Below are 21,649 nucleotides of genomic sequence, written 5' to 3' on the forward strand. Positions count from 1 at the left end.
AAAGTAGTCCATGTGACATCAGAGGGTCCGTTAGAATTTTTTGAAGCATCGAAAATACATTTTGGTCCAAAAATATCAAAAACTACGACTTTATTCAGCATTGACTTCTCTCCCGGGTCTGTTATGAGCTGGCCGTTCACAGCACATCCGGTTCGCGAACGAATCACTCGATGTAACCGGATCTTCTTGAACCAGTTCACCAAATCGAACTGAATCGTTTGAAACGGTTCGCGTCAACAATAAGCATTAATCCACAAATGACTTAAGCTGTTAACTTTTTTAACATGGCTGACACTCCCTCTGAGTTCAAATAAACCAATATCCCGGAGTAATTCATTTACTCAAACAGTACACTGACTGAACCGAGCCAGATAACGAACGAAACATTGACTCGTTCTCGAGTCAAGAACCGGTTGCATCGGTTTTCGGATCACCGGTAGTGATGGGAAGTTCTGTTCTTCTCCGCGAACCGGTTCTTTCGGACAGTTTGATTCAATAAACCGGTTGCCGAAAACGGTTCACCAGTTATTTTGCACTCGACGTAATGACTTCATTGGCGATGATTGCCCTTGATTCAAGCCTTCGGTTTACCCGCGCTCATAACATTAGCACAGAATCAGTTCAGAATCAATCACCAAAAGAACCAGTTCAGTTCAGACGCACTGTGTGTCAGTCTGAATCACGCATGCGCAGTATCATCAGCTCCTCGGTTCTCGAATCGCACGCGTCCGACAGAAACGGTTCTTGACTCGAGAACGAGTCAATGTTTCGTTCGTTATCTGGATCGGTTCAGTTCAGTGGAGTAAATGAATTACTCCGGGATATTGGTTTATTTGAACTCAGAGGGAGTGTCAGCCATGTTAAAAAAGTTAACAGCTTAAGTCATTTGTGGATTAATGCTTATTGTTGACGCGAACGGTTTCAAACGATTCAGTTCGATTTGGTGAACTGGTTCAAGAAGATCCGGTTACATCGAGTGATTCGTTCGCGAACCGGATGTGCTGTGAACGGCGCGCTCATAACAGACCCGGGAGAGAAGTCAATGCGGAATAAAGTCGCAGTTTTTGATATTTTTGGACCAAAATGTATTTTCGATGCTTCAAAAAATTCTAACGGACCCTCTGATGTCACATGGACTACTTTGAAGATGTTTTTATTACCTTTCTGGACGTGGACAGTATACCGTACATACATTCTCAATGGAGGGACAGAAAGCTCTCGGACTTAATCTAAAATATCTTATACTGTGTTCCGAAGATGAACGGAGGTCTCACGGGTTTGGAACGACATGAGGGTGAGTCATTAATGACATAACTAACAATCTCAGCTTAACCAACCATATAAACTAAATAATATATCATTATTTTAAGGGAACTACAGTAACAGAAATGGCTTTTTTTTTTGTTGAGATAATTATTATTAAATAATGCCACAAATCACCTTTTTTCTTTATGCAAATGTAATTTCTCATTTGTCACCCTTTTTTTTTTTTTTTTCCAATATAACGTAGTGGTGGAGAAATTAACACTACGTTTAGACAGAACCGATTGTCTTCACCACCATATACTCACTACTGCTAACGTTATACCATGGCCAGCATACTGATGTGTCTTTGAGATACACTGTAAAGATCATTTTGACTTGTAGGAAGTCATCTTTTTCACGAAATCATCATAGAAGTTAAAAAATAAATGCAAGAACTTTCTGAAAAAAAAATACAAGGAAGTTCTATGCAACACATACAGAACAGATCACAGGAGGAGGAGCTGGTCAGATTTAGAAAATAAAAAATAAAGAAACGCAATCAAACTCATACCTCACTTTCAGTTTTGTACAGCTTTAAAGTGTGTAATCGCGCTACATGTCCTGTGGTGGGAGAGTTTCTCGCTTTTTGAAGAAGCATCGGTAAAGTTTCTTTCTCTTACTCCGCCATGTTTTCTCAAGACGCTTTCCTTTCCTAACTTTTTTCGGAAAAAAAAGGAAAGCGTCTTTTACTTTGGCACGCCACTCATTACACAGGAGTTTGTAAACGCCACGCCTCGCCATCATAATGCTTCAGTGCTGAAGGAATGCTCGCGAACGAATCGTTCTTATAAACAGACTCTTTTGAATGATTCGCCAAGCGATTCACAAATCACTATAAAAACTGAAGAGGGAGCAATATTGAGGAGTTATTACTAATAATTAGGGTTGTTGTTTTTAACAGACTAATGCTGAGCCGATTGTTTTTAATGTTAGTTTCGAAACAATTCACAACGTATTTGTAAATCACCTGACTGTAGAAATAAAACTTTAGGAATGACGGTAGAAATATTGTTAAAATGTGGGCAGGCTATAAACTAATCTAAAAGACATTTTAACAATAAAAATCAAAGCGAAAAAGAAAAAATTAAGGGATGACTCGCGGTGAATCGATTCATCTGAACTGATCATCTGAAAGAATCAATTTGCTAAAGTGAATTGGACGTCCCTGTGCTAGTTGCTAGATCTAAATTACTTCTCAAAATTTAATGCAAAATTGGGCCAACAGTGTTTGGGCTCGTGGCAGATTAGATGAAAATGCTTGTGAAAACATGCAAAAATTGCTTTAATAAAAAATTAATAAATAAATGAGGATAATTTTTGTCTGCTCCTAAATTTGGTTCTAATTATTCGCAAAAAAAAGGAAGAAAGAAAGCAAAAGAATAAAAAAAAAAAACATAAGGACTTTTAAAACCTTAAACATGACTTCAATCTCATTAAAATAAGTATGATGAGTAAATAGAAGTGTGATGTATTGACCAGCAGAGGTCAGTGTTACTTATAGACAAATCCAGCTGTCTTTATAAGATACCCGAAGCCTGGACATTTGGTCATTTCTGTAAATTTTTCCTGCTTTAAAAAAATATATATATTATATTTTAGACATTAAAGCAGAAAAATCAACAAAATAAAAATCAGAAAAACAATGAGAAAAACATTACGCCAGCTTGACAACATCAGCTAACTGCACTTTTAAAGGGAAAAAATGAAAAAAAATTAATAAATAAATGAATAAATCCATTACACAGATAGAGCATCATAAAATTGGTAATTTTCCATCCCTGTAATGCACTGATGATTTAATGCTTTTATACACTTAAGGCCATTCAAAGAGCATGTGAAAACAGACAAACAAATAACGAATGTATTAAAGCTGGAAAATATACAGTATACTACAATATTTCTATTAAAAATAAGTTTACAATGATTTTACTAACTGTTTATAGGCAACAGAATATAAATGCACATTTGGTGAGAATAAAGAATTAAAATAATATCATAACAAATAGGCCTACCAGTTTGTCAAGCAGCATTTGGGAATGTTTTAGTAGGCCTACAGCTAAAATAACTGGAAGTGAATGGCACCAGAAGCCTCACACATTCAAGTTACAAATGCTACGTTAAAATTAAGGTACAGCTGCAACACTTAAATACGTAAGTAATTTTTAAGTGACCAAGAAAGAATCGACCAGCAGAAAAGAGAAACCGGGGCTAGTTGTCACACTTTTAGCTTCAAGCGTGGGTTTAGTTTGAAAGTCAGTGTCTTTATAAATACATTACTTTCAGTCTTTGCTACAAAGATGCTTTTGATCATTTATACTGTTATTGCAGGAAAAAAGATACAGGAACATATGATGAGCAAATTGCAGGGCATGTTATTCACACTATGGGGTAGTGATATCACATTTTTTTTTTTTTCAGGAAAATCACGATTCTGTCACGATTCTTTGCAAGCTGTCTGAGCAGTACAGGCAACCTACGTAAACTAACTACAAATACACATAATATACAAATAAAACAAACAGTGCTTTATTTTTCAGGTAGCCCTACAGTTGGTTATTTAGCAGTAGTATTCAAGAAACTAAATGAACAAATAAATAAAACACTATATACACTTCATTGTATAAATTATTGATTCTTCTTAAAGCAATTATTTTAAAGTTCTTCAGTGACTTCCACAGTATTTTATTTTTTTCCCTACTATTAAAGTCAATTGGGACCAGCAACTGTTTGGTTACCCACATTCTTCAAAATATCTTCTTTTGTGTTAAGCAAAAGAAATAAATTAATACAGGTTTGGGACAACATAAGAGTGTGTAAATAATGATTATTATTATAATTTCTGGGTGAACTGTCCCTTTAATGACAAGCGGCAGCATGTTTAGTATTGTTAGACTGCTGTCACTTTAAGACCTGCACACACCTTATAAACAGACACGCCTCTGTTTTTCTCTCAGCTGTTTACTTTGACTTACTATGGGGTAAGTTGTCACACACGGGAACTTGACATTAAACTGCCTATTACAGGCATTTCAAATGCAAACAGAAATAAAGTTATGAAACACAAAACAGCTTGTGAAATGAAAGATAAGGAAATATAAAAACCTCTGTTTTTGCCAATAGAAAGTGTAGCTTACAAATTCTACAAAATTACAACATATAAAACATATAACAACTTGCCCCAGTTACCTGAATCTCACTCAGAAATCAATGAAAGCTTACAATTAATCTTTATATTTCCCTATTTTTAATACTGTACACATGTACTTACATACAGATAAATACATACATATTAAACCTGCCATACTGCCTTTTATTGGGTAAACTTTTACAGTTTAACATTTCCCCAAAGAAATAAACAAATATAATAATTAAATATCTGAATTTGAAGGGCAACTGAAGTATATTTTTATAGGCTTTTCTCTATATCTGGACATACTTTGTTTAAACCCACCCAGAATCCCACCAAAAGCACCAGTTTTGCTATGATAAATTTCAGTATTCACATTTTTTAAACTAATTTGACCATACTCTCTAATGAACTGTTTTGATTGTGTGTAATTCACAGATATACTGTACCCCAAATATATTCTGGCTCTTTAAGCCATTGGTTGTCATACAAACTGAGCAATACGATCTGCATTTAATAAAACGGGTTCAATCAGATGTTCTTGTTTTCTGGAGGTGTTGAGGTCTGTATGGAGGCACTGGTGAGTTTCAGTGACTCTAGAATGGAGTGTCCAACTGACTTCCTTTGGCTCCAACAGGGACGACAACGTAACTCCCCTCTTGATTTCGCATCCATCGTAAGCGTATTTCATTCTGAACCTGACAGACAAACATATATAAAGCAAGTGATGCAATGCTACATTTCTCCAAATCTGTTCCAATGAAGAAACAAACTCATCTACATCTTGGATATAGATTTTCAGCCAGTTTTAATTTTTGGGTGAACTGTTCCTTTAATATATTGGCTGTTAAAATAACTTTAATTAAATGCAAGACTGAAATACAATGCATTATTATTATTTATCCTTAATTGCATATTGGCCTTTAAGCTGTCCTCTTGTTAATTTCCCAATCGGTTTCTTAATCAAATTAATAAAGACTGGCAAACATGTTTGTCAAGGATTTTATTGGGCCAGATTTTGAGTACAAATGTTGTTTAGGCCTCTGAGAACACTGATTATCTCCATTCAAAAACAAACCTGACTTGCAGAATCAACAGTAAACAAGCCGGTTTGTCCAGATATCTGACATGCATGCATTTTTTCAGTTCGCAAATGCATAAGAGCATTGCACTTAAAGAATCTCGCTTTCAGCACATTATTATGAATTTTGTAGTAAATTTTGTAATTTTATGGTGTGAGAGGGCTAAATAATAATCACTCACCTCCTGGTTCAGGAAACAGTAGAGAATCGCCACAATAAGACCTTAAGAAAATCAATAAAGAGAAAGTCAGTGTCAGTGTCAGATTGTACTCTTCATATTTTTACTGTTGTGTTCCACAGAAAAATAACAGCCTACAGGTTTGCATACAGCATACAAGGATGAATAAATAATGGCAAAACTGTCATTTTCAAGTGAATTGTCCCTGTACTTTCAGATCAATAAGGCATGTATATACAGTATATATATATTATAAATATACATACACACACATATATACACACACACACACACACACACACACACACACACACACACACACACACACACACACAGGCTATATATGGTATCTATCTGAGAACCCTAAAATAGATGTCTTAAGATTAAACCTGTCACTAGAACCGCCGTAGGCTTTGTAAACAGCAAATAGCTGGGATCTGGAAACTTGAGCCGTTTCTCTGTCTGTCAGTCATTTTGCACATTCAGGGTGAGCTGCCATATCTGACTACTCAATATAAATAACATAGACCTACTTCAATGTTAGCCTTCAAAGAAAGTAATTAGCACTAAAAAACACACATCAGGGACATCATATTAAACCTTTACAAGAAAGCCTTCTTGTTATGTTTGTCGACCTCCTGCATGGAATTAATCTTTAAAATTAGTCACCGGCCCTTCAAGAAACTCAATTAGGGTTCTATCTAATGAAGTAATATCTCTAAAGCCCCGATGTCCATCTTCTGTCTGAACAGATCAAAGGTGAGTATGAGGTCTACTCTGAGGTTGTTTTGATCTGAGCTCATCTGAAGGCTGGAATACACCACGTCTTTTAAAATCTGAACAGAACTCTAGGCATCATACACTTTCAGATTTTGTAAATGGTTAAAAATGGAGAAAAACTGGCCATCATATACCAAACGACTGGGGATAGCACACCGAACACAACACAATCTTGCAGAAGCATGCGCCTCATTGTTAGTGTGTGACATATAAAAAAAAAGTCATTTGCTAGTTAATAAGGCTACATTGGTTGCGCTGCATGTTTTTAATTCAGTAAAAGAACTGGTTTAAAAGTTGTGAATCAGACTACTCTGGTTGCTATGTATGTTTTTGATTTACTAAAAAGAACTGTTTTAAAATAATCATTTGTTCATGAGTCAGACTACACTGGTTGTGCAGACTGTTTTTTAGATTTACTTTTTAGATTTACTAAAAAGAACCATTTTTAAAGAGTCTTTTGTTTGTGAATCGGACTATATTGTTTGTGCTACATGTTTTTGATTCAATAAAAAGAACTGGTTGACAAGAGTCAGTTTGTGAATCAGACTACGCTGGTTGCTTTCTATGTTTACTATTGACTAACATAATAATTTTAAAAGAGTCATTTGTTTGTGAATCGGACTATATTTTTTGTGCTGCATGTTTATGATTCAATAAAAAGAACTGGTTTAAAAGAGTCATTTATTGGTGAACCAGACTACACTGGTTGCTTTGTGAGTTTTTTATTCACTAAAAAGAACCATTTTAAAAGAGTCATTTGTTCATGAATCGGACTGTACTGTTTGTGCTTTGTGTTGTTATTATTGAATAAAAAGAACTGGTTCAAAGTCATTTGTTTGTGAACTACACAGGTTGGTTTTTATATTTTTGATTCACTAAAAAGAACCATTTAAAAAGAATCATTTGTTAGTTAATCGGACTACACTGGTTACGCTGAATGTTTTTAGTACCAATTGAAACAAGACATTTGTTTGTGAATCGGACTGTACTGTTTGTCCTGTGTGTTTCTGATTCAATAAAAAGAACAGACTGAAAATATTCATTTGTTCATGAATTGGACTATACTGTTTGTGCTGCATGTTTTTGATTCACTAAAAAGAAACAATCAGAAAGAGTCATTTGTTTGTAAATCACACACTAAATGTATCAACTCCCAAGTGGTGAAAACTGCAGTCTGGTTCTGATTTTTGGCAACTATAGTGTCAACACGGCCAGACTGAAAATCTGTTCAAAAATCGTGTCTTGTATTCCAGCCTTAATAAGTTTATGCGTGCTGTGTTTGTGTTTAGGCTGTGTTGTGCTGATAGTGGGCTGTATAACCTGGAAGGAGCCCAGACACAGCTCGATGCAAAGCCGCAGGCTCACGTTGAAGTAGTCTGGGAGAAAGCTGAAGACCATGTAATGAGTGCCGAAGAGAGGGATGAGGAGGAGGGTGGACTTGGTCAGTCGCCTGAGGGGAGGAGAAATAAAGTGTCATTTTAGTGTGAACTGTTCCTTTAATATTCATTTGTGTCCTCTGTATTTGCACACTGATGTAAATAATAATCTAGAAAGCATTATAAATACAGTGAGTAATGTTGTATTTATATCATCCAGTAATATAATTTCTTATGTTTGTATTGTTCTTCATATGTGAGCCAGATAAAAATGAATATGTATGAATGTAAACATACTGTATCTGCAGTGATTATCATAATTTCGGGTTTTAAAACACAAATGAAAAATGTTTTATTTATTTATAGAACCATCATTCTGAGCATAAAGGGAAAGTTCATCTTCTCACACTCCAAACCTATTCTTTCTTCATAGAATACAAAGGTTTAGTGGTTTTTCATAAAACAAATCTGTATAAAGAACTGTTGCATAAACATAGTCTATATAACTTGTACACAATATAAGTCTTCTGAAGTCAACTTTGTGTGAAATTGAAAGTTTATTCACTGAAATGTAATGGCAAAAACATTTGTTATTCATATTGGGTGAGCTATTCCTTTAAATATGAATATTATCGAAGTCCCTCAGTGTTAAATATATTATAATTTCACTCACAGTTCAATGAACTCGCTGTGTTTTTTTTTGTATATTAGCCCCACTGCACACAGTTTTAATGTTACATCTGCATATGTATGATTATGAATATAAACACCACAGCAGAAAACACTCATTTTTGGCAAAAACAAAGAGCCTCTTCATGATAACACCATTAACAGGCCACATAATCATAATCTCTCTCCAGATATTGTGTATGAGTGGTGCCAGGCAGAAATGTACTGGAAATCATCCTCCGACACCTGGATGTAAAAACAGTAGTGAAATTTGATTATGTTGCTTAGCAACAGCCTACAGTTTGGCTATATGAACCGGCGGAAGATTTGTTTATTGTGATTTTTGTTGTTATTAAAACAATCGATTACAGTTCGAGTACAATTAAGAGACTTCTTTCAAAACCATAAAAAAAATCGTAATTATTCTAAACTTTTGATCACCAGTGTATATAAATAAAAGAAAGCTCATTCAAGCTATAATAATTCAAAAATAACTCTGCTTGCGGGTTATCTATTAAAATACCTAAAATAGCGAAATCTTATTTGCAGCAGTTGTCATAATCACCAGTGCTGCTATCTGCAGGTCCCTATGGGGGGAAGTAAGTACAGTAGAAATGCTTTAGAGACTGAAAGAACAAAGGCACGGCACTTAAGACAATCACACTTCCATCAGCCGCAGTGGCTAAAAATGATCAAAGGATCAGTGACAATGACGTGTCGAGTCCACAACAATCTCCTTCAGTGGCATTCTGGGAACTCGATTCTAATTCCTGTCAGCATGTGAGGTTTGCTTTAGCTTTACATCTTAGTTTCGCTCCATGCATTTCATTACCACATCCCCGGAGAGCCAATTTTGTATGACATCCTGTCCTGTCTACTCAGATAGACTCAGTACCATAAGACATTATTAAATAATCTGACCTTACATAGGCGTAAACTAATGTTGTCCAGTTGATTCAGTCATATAAATAATAAATAATAATATCACGTTAATGCAACCAGTTAATTTTGATTTTTGCAGCATTTATTAATGTTGGTTAATGTTAACATCCAAACATTTTTTTACATTACAGTGTTAGTAAAACTCAGTAATTAACATAAATATTAGATTAAAAACTTATATTAGCAACAAATATGAGAAATGTTGCCCTGGCAACTAACTGAAATACACTGAAGATCTAAAACGACTAGAATTGATATAAAATAAATTTAATCTAAATAGAAATATTAAATAAAAATGAAAAAAGTACATGAAGGAATTCAAATTAAAAATTATACTTAAAAAATAAATAAAATCTAATTCAAAATATCAGTAACCCTATAATTGTATACACTGCTACAGTATAATATTTAATGAATATGTTAACATTAGTTCATGCATTCTAAACTGGAATGAACTAACAATGAACTATAGTATATTTATAAACAAACATTGCCTTTAAGTTCATAATACCTAATGCATTTAAAACTAAAGTTGATTTACTGAACCTAGTAATTTGTTAGGCTCCCATCACTTGAGCCACGCTATCCCACAATCCTCCACGCAGACCTGCTGCTCAGCTCCCATAGAGAATGAATTGAAAACATCCACTCATGCATTTACTGCCCCATTTTTGATATCCCTGCTCATGGGTTTGTGGTGTTGCCTTGATTTCTGTACCTGTACTGAGCTGAATTGTTGAACTGGATCAAGCGAGGGTTCAGTTTCTGCACCAGAATCCTGATAATGTTCATGAAGAGAAAGAAGTTCACCTGGTTGTGAAGGAAAATAGGAAAATATGAGCTGAAAATAACTGTGTGTGAGCCAAATTCATTAATCCATGTCCTCATGCTTTATCTTACCCCTATGGACACTACAATGGGACCCTTGATGATCCACCAATAAGGAGAATCTTCATTTATGTCCCAACACCTGAGAAAAAAAAGAGAGGCCTGGATAAGACAGAGCTGATTCAAATTTCTTCTCTCACACAATCCACTAAAAGACTAATTTCCTGTCTGATGTGAACGCAGAGCAACTGTTGATCTAAAGAGTGAAATAACAAACACTCAACTGCTCTCAAATATCATGTGACCAGGTGAAAGGTCAATCAAGTCATTCAACTTCTCTGAACTGTTTTGTTGTACTTAAACTATAGATCTTTTTGAATTTAAACTATAGATTTAGATTATGCGGTTGCTAAGGTGTTCTGAATGGTTTTAGTGTGTTGCTCTGCATTTTTCAGGGTGTTCTGGGCCATTGCTACCTTAGCCCCAAGTCTTGTAGCAGACTAGCTGCCGACTGAAAACAGCAAAGGCGATGAGATTGAGTTTGTAGTGCGTGCTTGGCTTTAAGATCTTGTTCAAATCCCTATCCCTAGTATGAACAAGCACCACTAAGTAAGGTAAAGAAAAATGTGCAATTACTCTGTGTCCTCAAAATATAGTCTAGAGCAGATCCAGAGGATGATGCAGACCAGGGGAAAGCCTGCAAGAAAAGACAAGAGACAGACAAAGAGATTAAGGCGTTAGTGAAAGGGTAAAAAAATAAAAAATAACATGATAATAAAAAGGCACAGATAATAAACCTAGAAGTTATTATTTTCAATGATGATCATGATAATGGCACTGCATGTAGAATAAGTCTTTTTGATGCAGACTTTATTCAGTGATACCCAGACAGAAGCACATTAAAAGAACCAGAGCTAAGCTGCATGAAATATAAAGTGCCTTTAGTTAAATTACCAAAAGTTGGCAAAATTCTAAATTAATAATTTAAGCAATTATGAAAATAAGCTTAAACGTTTATTGGAAATTATACAGCATTTAGACAGTGTTCATTAAGTATTAAACATTTGCACAAGAAAAAATCATTTTTTAAGTGCTTTCTATCTAAAAAAAAAAAAAAATGAAAAAAGAGGGAACTGATCTCTTAAATATCTTCATGAAATGCAGTTTGCAACCTATTCAGCCTTCAAAAATGTGATACAATAAAACCGGGAACAGGTATAAGAACAAGAACTGTGATTTGCACATGCTTCGTGCATCTCTGTACTGAGCATCGACAATGTCATTTGAACTCGTTGCTCTTTTAGTTGTCTGCTCAAATAAAAAATGATAGAAATGCCAATCACATAAGTTGTTCTGACACTTCTCAGCCCTCCCAGGGTAACAGAGACAAGGAGAGGAGAGAGACACAGAGAAATATAAATGGAAACAGAAGGATCATGCTGTACTTCACTGATTGGAGCGACTGAGACTGTAATAGCTGCTAACATAAGAAAAATAATAGGTTTCAGAAATACACATCATAATGTACAGTCAGTAATGTAATGGTTATTATTGCAAAAATAAAACCCTAGACTGATCGTAAAACACATACATTATCTTTATGTACATATACGCTCATTCAAATTATTAGAGTGGTTAAGATGTTTTAATGTTTTAGTCTTTTATTCTCATTAAGGACGCATTTATTTAAACAAAAAAAATAAGTAAAACAGTAATATTGTAAAACATGATTACAACTGTTTTCTATTTGAAAATTTTGGAAAATGTAATTTATTCCTATGATGCAAAACAGAATTTTCAGCATCATTACTCCAGTCTTCAGTGTCACATGATCCTTTAGAAATCATTCTAATATGCTGATTTGCTGCTCAACAAACCTTTGGGATGTGATGTGTCATTAGTTTTGCCATTTCATTTGGTAACATTTTTTGGTCACACTGCAACTATAACTATGACGACACAGAAGAACGATACCGTTGGCATTTTTTCCAGCTGATAAACAATAAATACACTGACAGCCAATCAGAATCCATCCTGCTTTAAAAGAGCTTGAGCACTGAGACAAAACTGCAGCATGCTTATAATAAACAAAATATTATTGTATGTTGGTGTGGACACTAATATAGTCATCGTTATAGTTATCTTTATAGCTATCATTCTTGGTGTGAACAGACCTTTAATTACAAAAATAATATCTGGAAAACAAACTAAATTTAATTGTTTCCCATTTTGTTCCTTTAATAACTCACATAGTCTACAGTACACTAGTAGAAGAACCCCCATTTGTGACCCTTGACCACAAAACCAGTCATAAGGGTCCATTTTTCGAAACTGAGATTTATATATCAAATGAAAGCTGAATAAATAAGCTGATGTATGGTTTGTTAGGATCGGACAATATTCGGCCGAGAAACAACTATTTGAAAATCTGGAATCTGAGGATGCAAAAAATCTAGATATTGAGAAAATCGCCTTAAAAGTTGTCTAAATTAAGTTCTTAGCAATGCATATTACTAAACAAAAATTAAGTTTTGATATATTTACAGAAGGAAATTTACACAGTATCTTCATGGAACATGATCTTTTCTTAATATCCTACTGATTTTTGGCATAAAAGAAAAATCAATAATTTTGACCTATACAATGTATTTTTGGCTATTGCTACAAATATACCACAGTGACTTAAGGTTTTGTGCTCTAGGGTCACATTTGTGATGGCCAGAGGAAAGTGTGTGGGAGAGGACAGGGCCAGATGGCTGTAGGGACAGATATGAGCATCTCACCCCAGCCCAGCAGAGCGAAACTCCAGAGACAGCGGCGGCTGCGCGGGAAGGCCGAGACCAGCAGAAAGTTCAGATACAAGGCTTCAACCAGCAACCAGAAGAAATTAGTCATGATGCAATAATGACAAAATACCACCGACGCCTTACAGACCGCCTGCGGAGAGAAAGAGGAAGAGATAGAGAGAGATGCTAAGAATGATAAACAGGGCATGACGGCAAAAAAAAAAAAAAAAAAGAGAGGAAGAGATAAACAGATGGAGAGAGCAGAAACTCAGCAGGAAATAAAGGAAGGTGAAAAATAAGTGCAGCTGGAAGTTATCAAGGAAATTTCCATAAACAGGGCACAAAATAGAGTCTAATAAACTCTAGTTATATATATATATATATACACACAAACAACATTTTTTTTTTTAATTAATGAAAACTTTTATTCAGCAAAGACGCATTAATCAAAATTGATAGTAAATTCACAGTAAGGACATATTTTTACAGAAGATTTATATTTCCAATAAAAGCTGTTCTTTTGCTTTCTATTCATCAAAGAATCCTGAAAAAAGTATCATGGTTTCCACAAAAATATTAAGCAGCACAGCTGTTTCATAAGCAGCAAATCAGCATATTAGAATGATTTCTGAAGGATCATGTGACACTGAAGACTGGAGTAATGACTGCTGAAAATTCAGCTTTGCATCACAGGAATGAATTACATTTTAAAATATATTCAAATAGAAAACAGTTATTTAAATTGTAATAATATTTCACAATATTACAGTTTTCACTGTAGTTTTGATCAGATAAATTCAGCCTTGATGAAGACACTTCTTTCAAAAACATTAAAAAAAATCTTGCTGCCCCCAAACTGTAGTGCATCTTAAAATTTAATGCTTTTGGGACTTAAATAAGTAAATTTAATTGTTGTTTTCAATTTTTGTCCTGTATCTTCTGATTGGCTGTGATTTTATGGCATCATGCATCAGTTTTGTGTTGTCAGGCAGCATCGCATGCATCCTTCATGGAGAAAGCAATCCCAGAATGCATTGTGACAACTGACAAGATGGTGAATGGAGTCAAGAGAAATGTCAAATATAAATACAGTCCCGACGACTTAAAAAAAAAAAAACTGTCACACATCCATTGAGTCACAAGTGAAGAGTGTGAGGTCAGTCAGGTTTGTACAGTTCTTTTCACAGGGAAGGCTGTCAGGACTGTGGTGCTGATGGACTCACTGTAGAGAGTGTGCAGTGATCTGTGTCGTCACTGGAGAACAGCGTAGCATCTTTGATAAACACAGCCACCGATTTCAGGATGAAGGTGAAAAACAGCTGCATGTGGATATAGTTTCGAGCACAGTGTAATCGCCTACAGATTACAAACAACAGGTCAGTTCTTTCATTTAAAGAACACAAATTGTTACCAATGTTTGAAAATTATTTAAGGATGTATAGCGAGTGTCAGGTTTATGTAAAAAAAATTACTCACAAAAGAGACTAAATATATTAAAGCAGGCCTTTTTTTTTTTTTACAATAACTTTTAGGTTACATGAGTGGATTCTGTGTTTATGTTTGGATTTTTCTTTTTTGTCCATCAATAAGAATGCATTGTAAAGGCACAGTACCTGAGGAGCAGCAGTATTGCCACGGCAACAGAGAGAGACAGCAGTGATGCTCCATAACCAACAGTGTAGATCAGTTTCACAGTGGCAAAATATGACTCCTGCGGGACAAACAAGCAGAAATCAATTACATCTCAATGACCATGTACAATAAACATGAGGTAAATCAATAAATGTGCACATCAGTCAACCAATTGATCCATCATTATTTGATCCAATGATGAATGAATGAATAATAATTTGAATCAGACAGACATAATTATGAAAGCTTAAAGCTTGTTTATACTGATTTTTCAAAATGAAACTTAAAATAAATTTTAAATATTAATTTTTTTCAAAAATGTAAGTAAAAGTTTCCTAGTTTGAGTTTACTACTGCCTTTTTAGAGCTGCTTTTTGCATCACCAAAGACAATTTTCTTGTTTATTACTCTAAAGTTGCTTTGAAACAATCTGTATTGTAGAAAGCGCTTTATAACTAAAGGTGACCTGAATTGACACGACTAAAAAAAATGTTAATATTAAACATTAAATATAAAAAATAACTTAATAAATGTTACTAGATTAAAATGAAGTAATTTAGGTACAATTAATGTATTCATTTATTTCTATATTAACTACGTGTACTTATTTCATCATAAAATGAAAAACTATAAGCCAACTATAAACCATAAGTGAGAATTGTGGCAGACAGACATAATTGTGAAAGCTTAAACCTGTGTATTCAGAAAAAAAATAAATAATAAAATTCAAATAAACCATTCAAATTTGACATTTTAAGCTTTGGAGAAAAAAAAAACAATAATATTATGATTAAATTAAATATAAAATATAGTATAAGTAATATTGAGTTGAATAAATGTTACTAGATTTAAATTCAGTCACTAAAATTATTTAGTAATTATTATTAATATTATGAAATATGTATTAATTTAGTAATTACGTTACAATTAATGTATTAATCTATTTATAAATTAACTACATTTATTTATTTCAACATAAATGTAAATACCAAAGCGAGCTCAGATCATGTGGTTTGAGTTCATATTGAGATTCTTGACTGTGTCTTTACAAATCTGAGAGCATTTTGAGACATTCTTCTGAAACTGAGCAGCCACGTGTGAGATTACTGGGGTCTTTTTCTAGGAAGAACAACCTTAAAAGCAAGACATTTAAGCAAATGTGTATGGATAAACTGGAAATAATTATCAAATATATATGAGTATGAATTTCAGAGTATGTCTGACCTCTGGGATTTCATCTTCAACACTGCAGGCCTCATGGTAAGGAGGGAACAGATGTGACCAGCCGCCAGCCGTGCAGTTACGACTCACTATACCTGGAGTAATCAATTAAAGGTCAAAAGGTCAATGACAATAATCAAACATACATACAGAGAATTGAAATTGCGTTACTCTCAGACCCATGGTCTTGAAATTGCCACTCTTGACCCATGCATGATGCATACAGATAACACTAACAGTAGAGCCTAAAAATGATAAAATTGCGTAAAATACTCTCAAATAAGGGCATGTAAAAAATAAAATAAAAATAAAGTTAAATAACGCAGTGCAAGGCAGATGGCAGATAGAGTGCAAACCAGTTAGGTGAACAAACAGTGCAGATAAAGATTGTAGTGCAAAAAAAAAAGCTTATCAGTCTGATTAAAGTGACAAAGGGCTCAGAGAGCAGTTCTTTTATTTAAACTGATAACGCAAGGCATTCTCTGCAAGCTTTTCAAAAAAAAAAGGTTTAAATATGCTAATACGGTCACTGGCACCTTTCAAAATAAACGAATAAACGCAAGCTGGCATTTCATGTGGTTTGTATTGACTTTTTCTCTTTAGAGAATGAGATGCAATGCATAAAATTAGCTTGTGCTAAATCTGAATGTGAAATGAAGTTTCCTTTTCTACACTAGACAGAGATACAAGGATGGAGCGCTGCTTGAGTTGCCATCAGACTAAACTGCAGCAGCACAGTTTCATTTGAGAGCTTTCAGATTTGAATGCAGTGTTGGTTGGTCGAGCTTAGACCAGGTTTAGTTTGTTATACTGCTGGATCTGTGGAGACTAAGAAAAGTTACTGCAAATAGGAAAGCCTTTTTTGATCAAACTTACACAGCCTTGAAATTGAGGCCGTGCATTTTACCATTTGAGGTTTCAATTCATATTCTCAAGGTAGATGTGTACAGTTAAAGCCCACAGACTGAAGCCAACATGATTTGCTCGCAGAAGCTGTTAATGTGGAAATGCATGTATGGAGTAGGGTTGAGCAAACTCTCTTTCTATTCAGTAGATAGAAACATTTCTATTTCTGAAATCCAAACAGTCGACCAATATGTCATTCTGTTTCAGACATTTCAAGGGATTTTTATATAAACAATTTGTCCAATTATGTTTCTGTTCTGTGTATTTCATTAAGTGCTTCCACCGCCAGTCGAAAAAATGTTTTAATTTTGCCAAACAGCATCACATAATGACCACATTCTTTTTAATCATTTTCAACTAATAAAAATGGTCCATTAAATTAAAGTTAATTTATTAAGTAGATGTACAAATATGGGGAAATTGATAGAAATTTCTCTAGATAGCATCTCAAATGTTGTTTATTAAAAAAAAAATGCAATGTTTTAATCTAATGCTGTAGGCCTATAATTAAAAACAAGCATGGATAAGGCATAATGAAAAATTTAATATTTTTATTTATCAGATAATACTGTTATATGAATTGTTACATCTCAAGTGTTACAAGTCAATGTTTTAATGTAATTACATATAATAATGTGCATGGATAATTCACATTGGAAAAATCTTAAATTGGTTATTAATATGATCCAATGTTTTAATTCAAAATTAAATATTTTAACTGAACAAATATTGCTGTGTGAGCTGTTATCTAAAATGTTGGTTATTAATATAATAACAACATGCATGGATACTCCATGTTACATTTTTTTTTAGCATTTTAATTAATCAAATAATATTGCTACATCAACTTAGCTCTTAGATTGTTATTAATACAATCCAATGTTTTATCTCAAATGTTGGTTATTAATAAAATAATAATGTGCGTGAATAATTTATATTAAAACATTTATCATATAATCCTGGTACATCAGTTTCTTTTTTTTCAAGCCTATTTATCTATGAATTTCAATTTAAATTCAGATTACAATGATGCATCCTGTTTGCCACTTTTACCTAATTCACATTCATGTACTGAACTTTTAAATTCAGTTTTGAATCATGCACACGTCTGATGTGGACCGTGTGGTGGTGTGTCGTACCCGTGTTGTTCTTGATGACAGAGAAAACAGCAGGACAGGGCAAGTGGATCGTCTCACCCACTGCAGCCCTGGGCCAACACACTACTGAATCCCATACTGGCAGACAACCTTCACAACACACACACACACACACACACACACACACACACACACACACACACACACACACACACACACAAAGAGCATGTTTAAACAGTAAATACCCATGCATTCAAGCACCATCTGACAGGCTATCTGTGGCATGTTACAGCTAGAATTTGCTATATAAATGTCCAGTTTGCCATGTTGGATTGGCACAAGTACATCTGTGCATGCGAATCCCCTGCAAAGCTGCTGCCAGACACGACTTCACTTCTGGGATCCACTGGGAAACTCAAACGCAAGGCGCTGCATTACAATGAGTCTGATCTTGTACTAAACTCTGTCCCTGAATGTCACCACTGACAGCTTATGGCAGTTTTAAATGCTATGCAAATGTGATTTATTTTAAATGACATCTCATGGGTTTGTGACCTGTTTTCATGTCATTTAAAGTTAGAGTTTAAAAGTCAAAAAGTTACAACGCTTGACAGGAGAAATTACTGATGATGTTATGGTTTAAAATATTGATTTTAGAAATAATACAGAAATAAAAAAATATAGTAAATTCTTTTACAGTAGCTGAATTTCCATTTTGTGAAAAATGTTATACTTTTATTCAACAAGAATTCATTTAATTGTTTAAAAATGTCAGCGCAGACATTTATAATGTTACGATAGATTTCTGTTTCAAATAAATGCTGGTTATTTGAACTTTCTATTGATCAAAGAATCCTGAAAAAAATGTATCATGGTTTTCACAAAAACATTAAGCAGCACAACTGTTTTCAGCATTGATAATAATCAGACATGTTTCTTGATCAGCAAATCATCATATTAAAATGATTTCTGAAGGATCATGTGACACTGAAGACTGAAATAATGATGCTGAAAATTCAGCTTTACATCACAGGAATAAGTTGCATTTTAAAATATATTCAAATAGAAAACAGTTCATATAAAATGTAATGATATTTTACAATATTTTAGTAAATTTTTGATCAAAAAAATGCAGCCCTGGTGAGCACATTTAAAAATCTTACTGACCCCAAATTTTTGAATAGTCATATAATAGTCCTGGATAAATCTGAGAGATGTTTGAGTTTATACTGAGCTCTCTGGCTTCTGATTGTAGAACACAGTTTCTGAGGAGAAAAATCTGGGAAGCATAATGCCTTAACAAAAGTCTCCATTTGCTCTCAGTTGAAACTCAGTGCTATTTAGCATGCTTCTCACACCCTAAGTTTAAAAATCTCATCATGGGAGTCTGTTTATTTCTACCTGAGGAGCTGCTGAGGTTCCCAAGATCTGTGATCTCTCTGAGACATCGCTGTTCATCTCTTGCCAATGATAGATAACACACTCAGGATGCAAACTAGACAACACCTGCCAAGAGAGAAAATTAAATGTGTGAGTTGTGCATAAAAATGCAGGTCTACCTTATAACACAACACTTAAAGATTCATCTTCAGACACTCAGGCAAAAAAAATAAAAATAATAATAATAATTACAATCAATTGCATATGCAATCCTGACCCACTTTCCAAACACAGAGAGAGCATGTGCTAAAAAAGATTGAAATTGTAATGGTATTAACAGCACAGAAAAACATTAATTCTGACTGCATTAGCAGAAAGGTGAAATTTCTTCTTTTCAATCAATCTGCAATTTAAAAAAATACACCGTTTCATTTCAAATGATTGTTTCCTCTGGCTATTAATGAAGTAGCCCTTGTCAAAAACCATTTAAGCATACATACTGTATGCACAAACACATGCATTAATTATGTACATGCAATCACAGCACTGATTCAGAGTGTTTCCAATCAAAACCTTCAATGTGAGTTTATGCAGGTTAAAATGTTACTATGATCTCTAGCAGCTTTTGAAAACAATCGCAATCAAAGTCTCATGGGTTATTCTCAGAAAACGCTGCCTTTGTGCTGGAAATATTCAGGGAAATTTTATTGTTCAAAAAGGTTCAAGAAACCAGTATTTCAGTGGCTCAAAGTAACAGGTCCAGATATTACAGAAGCAGCACAGGGTTATCCCTATTTAACAAATATAGATTTTTAACAGCCTTTCATAAACTATTAAACCCCCAATGTGGTAAACATGTGGTACCAATAGTTCATAATATTCCATAAATAATTTATAGTAAAGTTGCTGAAATGAAAAGAGAACTGATTTCTACATAACATTTACTCAAAATTCACATACAAAAATCTTAGAAAATGTTTCTTAGGAAATGTATTAATCATTTTATAACCATATATATGTAAGGGATAATGCACGGCTAGCTGTGCATTAAACGATTTTATTATTTATTTTAGTTCCACCATATCTATCTCTAGGAGTAAAAATTTCTCTTTCATTTTTGACATGGGGGATTGAATTAAGGCTGTTATAGTTGTTGTCTTCTTTTGAATGTCTTTTACAGGAGGATAATTTTTACCTATATCTTTATGATCCTGTATGAAACTTGTATTAAGCTGTGCCTGCTTGTTCATTTGTATAAAGTCCACTATAAATGGTGCAGGCTCCAGCCTTGGATCATGACAGTGCCATTATGGTATAAATTCAGAGATAAAATTCTTGATTCCTCATCCCTTTAGTATCTTCAACGCCATGATCTGTCTGGCTTTGCAGTTCCCTTTTTTTGTGGTGAAGGTGAAGTGCTGTCAGAAAGCTGTATGCCATAAAGAGCTGCTTTCAGTGTAGAAGAGCAGGTTGGTCATTGTACTGAGGTCATAGTCAGCAAACAGTGTAATCTGTAATCTGTTTATGCCTGTGGAGCCGTTTAGAATGTTCAGAGCTCTTCTGAGGGTAAACAAAGGGGCGGGGCCAGCATCTGCAGGGGCCATAGCTGGTTTTAGAATGTAAACAAATAACTGTCTCTTTGTTTGTTTTTGATAGTTCCTCTGTGAACTATACAAATATTGATCAAAATATCCAAACTATTAAGACATTGATCAAAATCAGTAGTGCACAGATTGTAAAACAAGACCAAAATGACCACCCTCATTGACACTGCCTGTAAATAAATAAATAAATAAAATGTTGTCGATTGTTTCAAATGTTCCTTCCTTAAATTCTGGGACTCTTACTTATGGGAGGGCGGTATGCGGGCAGCATAACCACCAGTGCATACACGCTTGATGTTTGAAGTGATCCTCCTTTGTTTCTCTGAGGTTTTTCCAGTCTGTGATTGAACTTCGACACCGAGACCTTGGTCTGGAAGGGTCCCGAGGTTTGAGAGTTTGCTTCTCTTCTGTGTGGCCCTTTGGGCTTGCTCTCCGTAGCTAGTTTGTCTGTAGGGAGTCTTCTTGTCTCATCTTGTCTTCTAGTCTTATTTTAAAATTTTTTCTTGATTAATTTAAACTCTTCTTGCAGGTAAATATAGGCTGTAGGGAGTCTTCTTGTCTCATCTTGTCTTCTAGTCTTATTTTAAAAGCAATATTATAAGTAAAATAATCATAATTATGGGTTCATCTTGTTGCAGCTGCTGCTGCTCAAGGGAATTCTCTCTTCTCTCTTCTCTCTAGGGTTGTGTGAAGGTAGGGGCGGAGCATGTACGCAGTGTGTATATGTGAGGCATGAT

General features: G+C 34.4%; 1 protein-coding gene across 1 annotated transcript; it reads right to left on the bottom strand.

Moving 5' to 3' along the window:
* Positions 1-5,028: 5,028 nt before the first annotated feature.
* On the bottom strand, positions 5,029-16,108 carry LOC109057749 (growth hormone-releasing hormone receptor-like). Its single transcript, XM_042713746.1, has 10 exons — positions 16,105-16,108; positions 15,929-16,020; positions 14,687-14,784; positions 14,297-14,429; positions 13,071-13,224; positions 10,924-10,984; positions 10,360-10,429; positions 10,178-10,269; positions 7,793-7,922; positions 5,029-5,130 (listed from the first exon to the last, which is right to left on the bottom strand). The coding sequence occupies exons 1-10, from the start codon at positions 16,106-16,108 to the stop codon at positions 5,029-5,031; spliced, it is 936 nt and encodes a 311-aa protein (XP_042569680.1).
* Between the last annotated feature and the right edge of the window lie 5,541 nt (positions 16,109-21,649).

Source organism: Cyprinus carpio, chromosome A23 (assembly GCF_018340385.1).
Source record: "Cyprinus carpio isolate SPL01 chromosome A23, ASM1834038v1, whole genome shotgun sequence".
Lineage (NCBI taxonomy): Eukaryota > Metazoa > Chordata > Actinopteri > Cypriniformes > Cyprinidae > Cyprinus > Cyprinus carpio.

Excerpts from the sequence above, each read along its gene's own strand:
- LOC109057749 (XM_042713746.1), bottom strand. Across the intron at positions 10,270-10,359 it reads CCATTGTAGTGTCCATAGGG|GTGAACTTCTTTCTCTTCAT; the intron begins GTAAGATAAAGC and ends CTTCACAACCAG. Across the intron at positions 5,131-7,792 it reads TGTGTCTGGGCTCCTTCCAG|GTTCAGAATGAAATACGCTT; the intron begins GTTATACAGCCC and ends TTTGTCTGTCAG.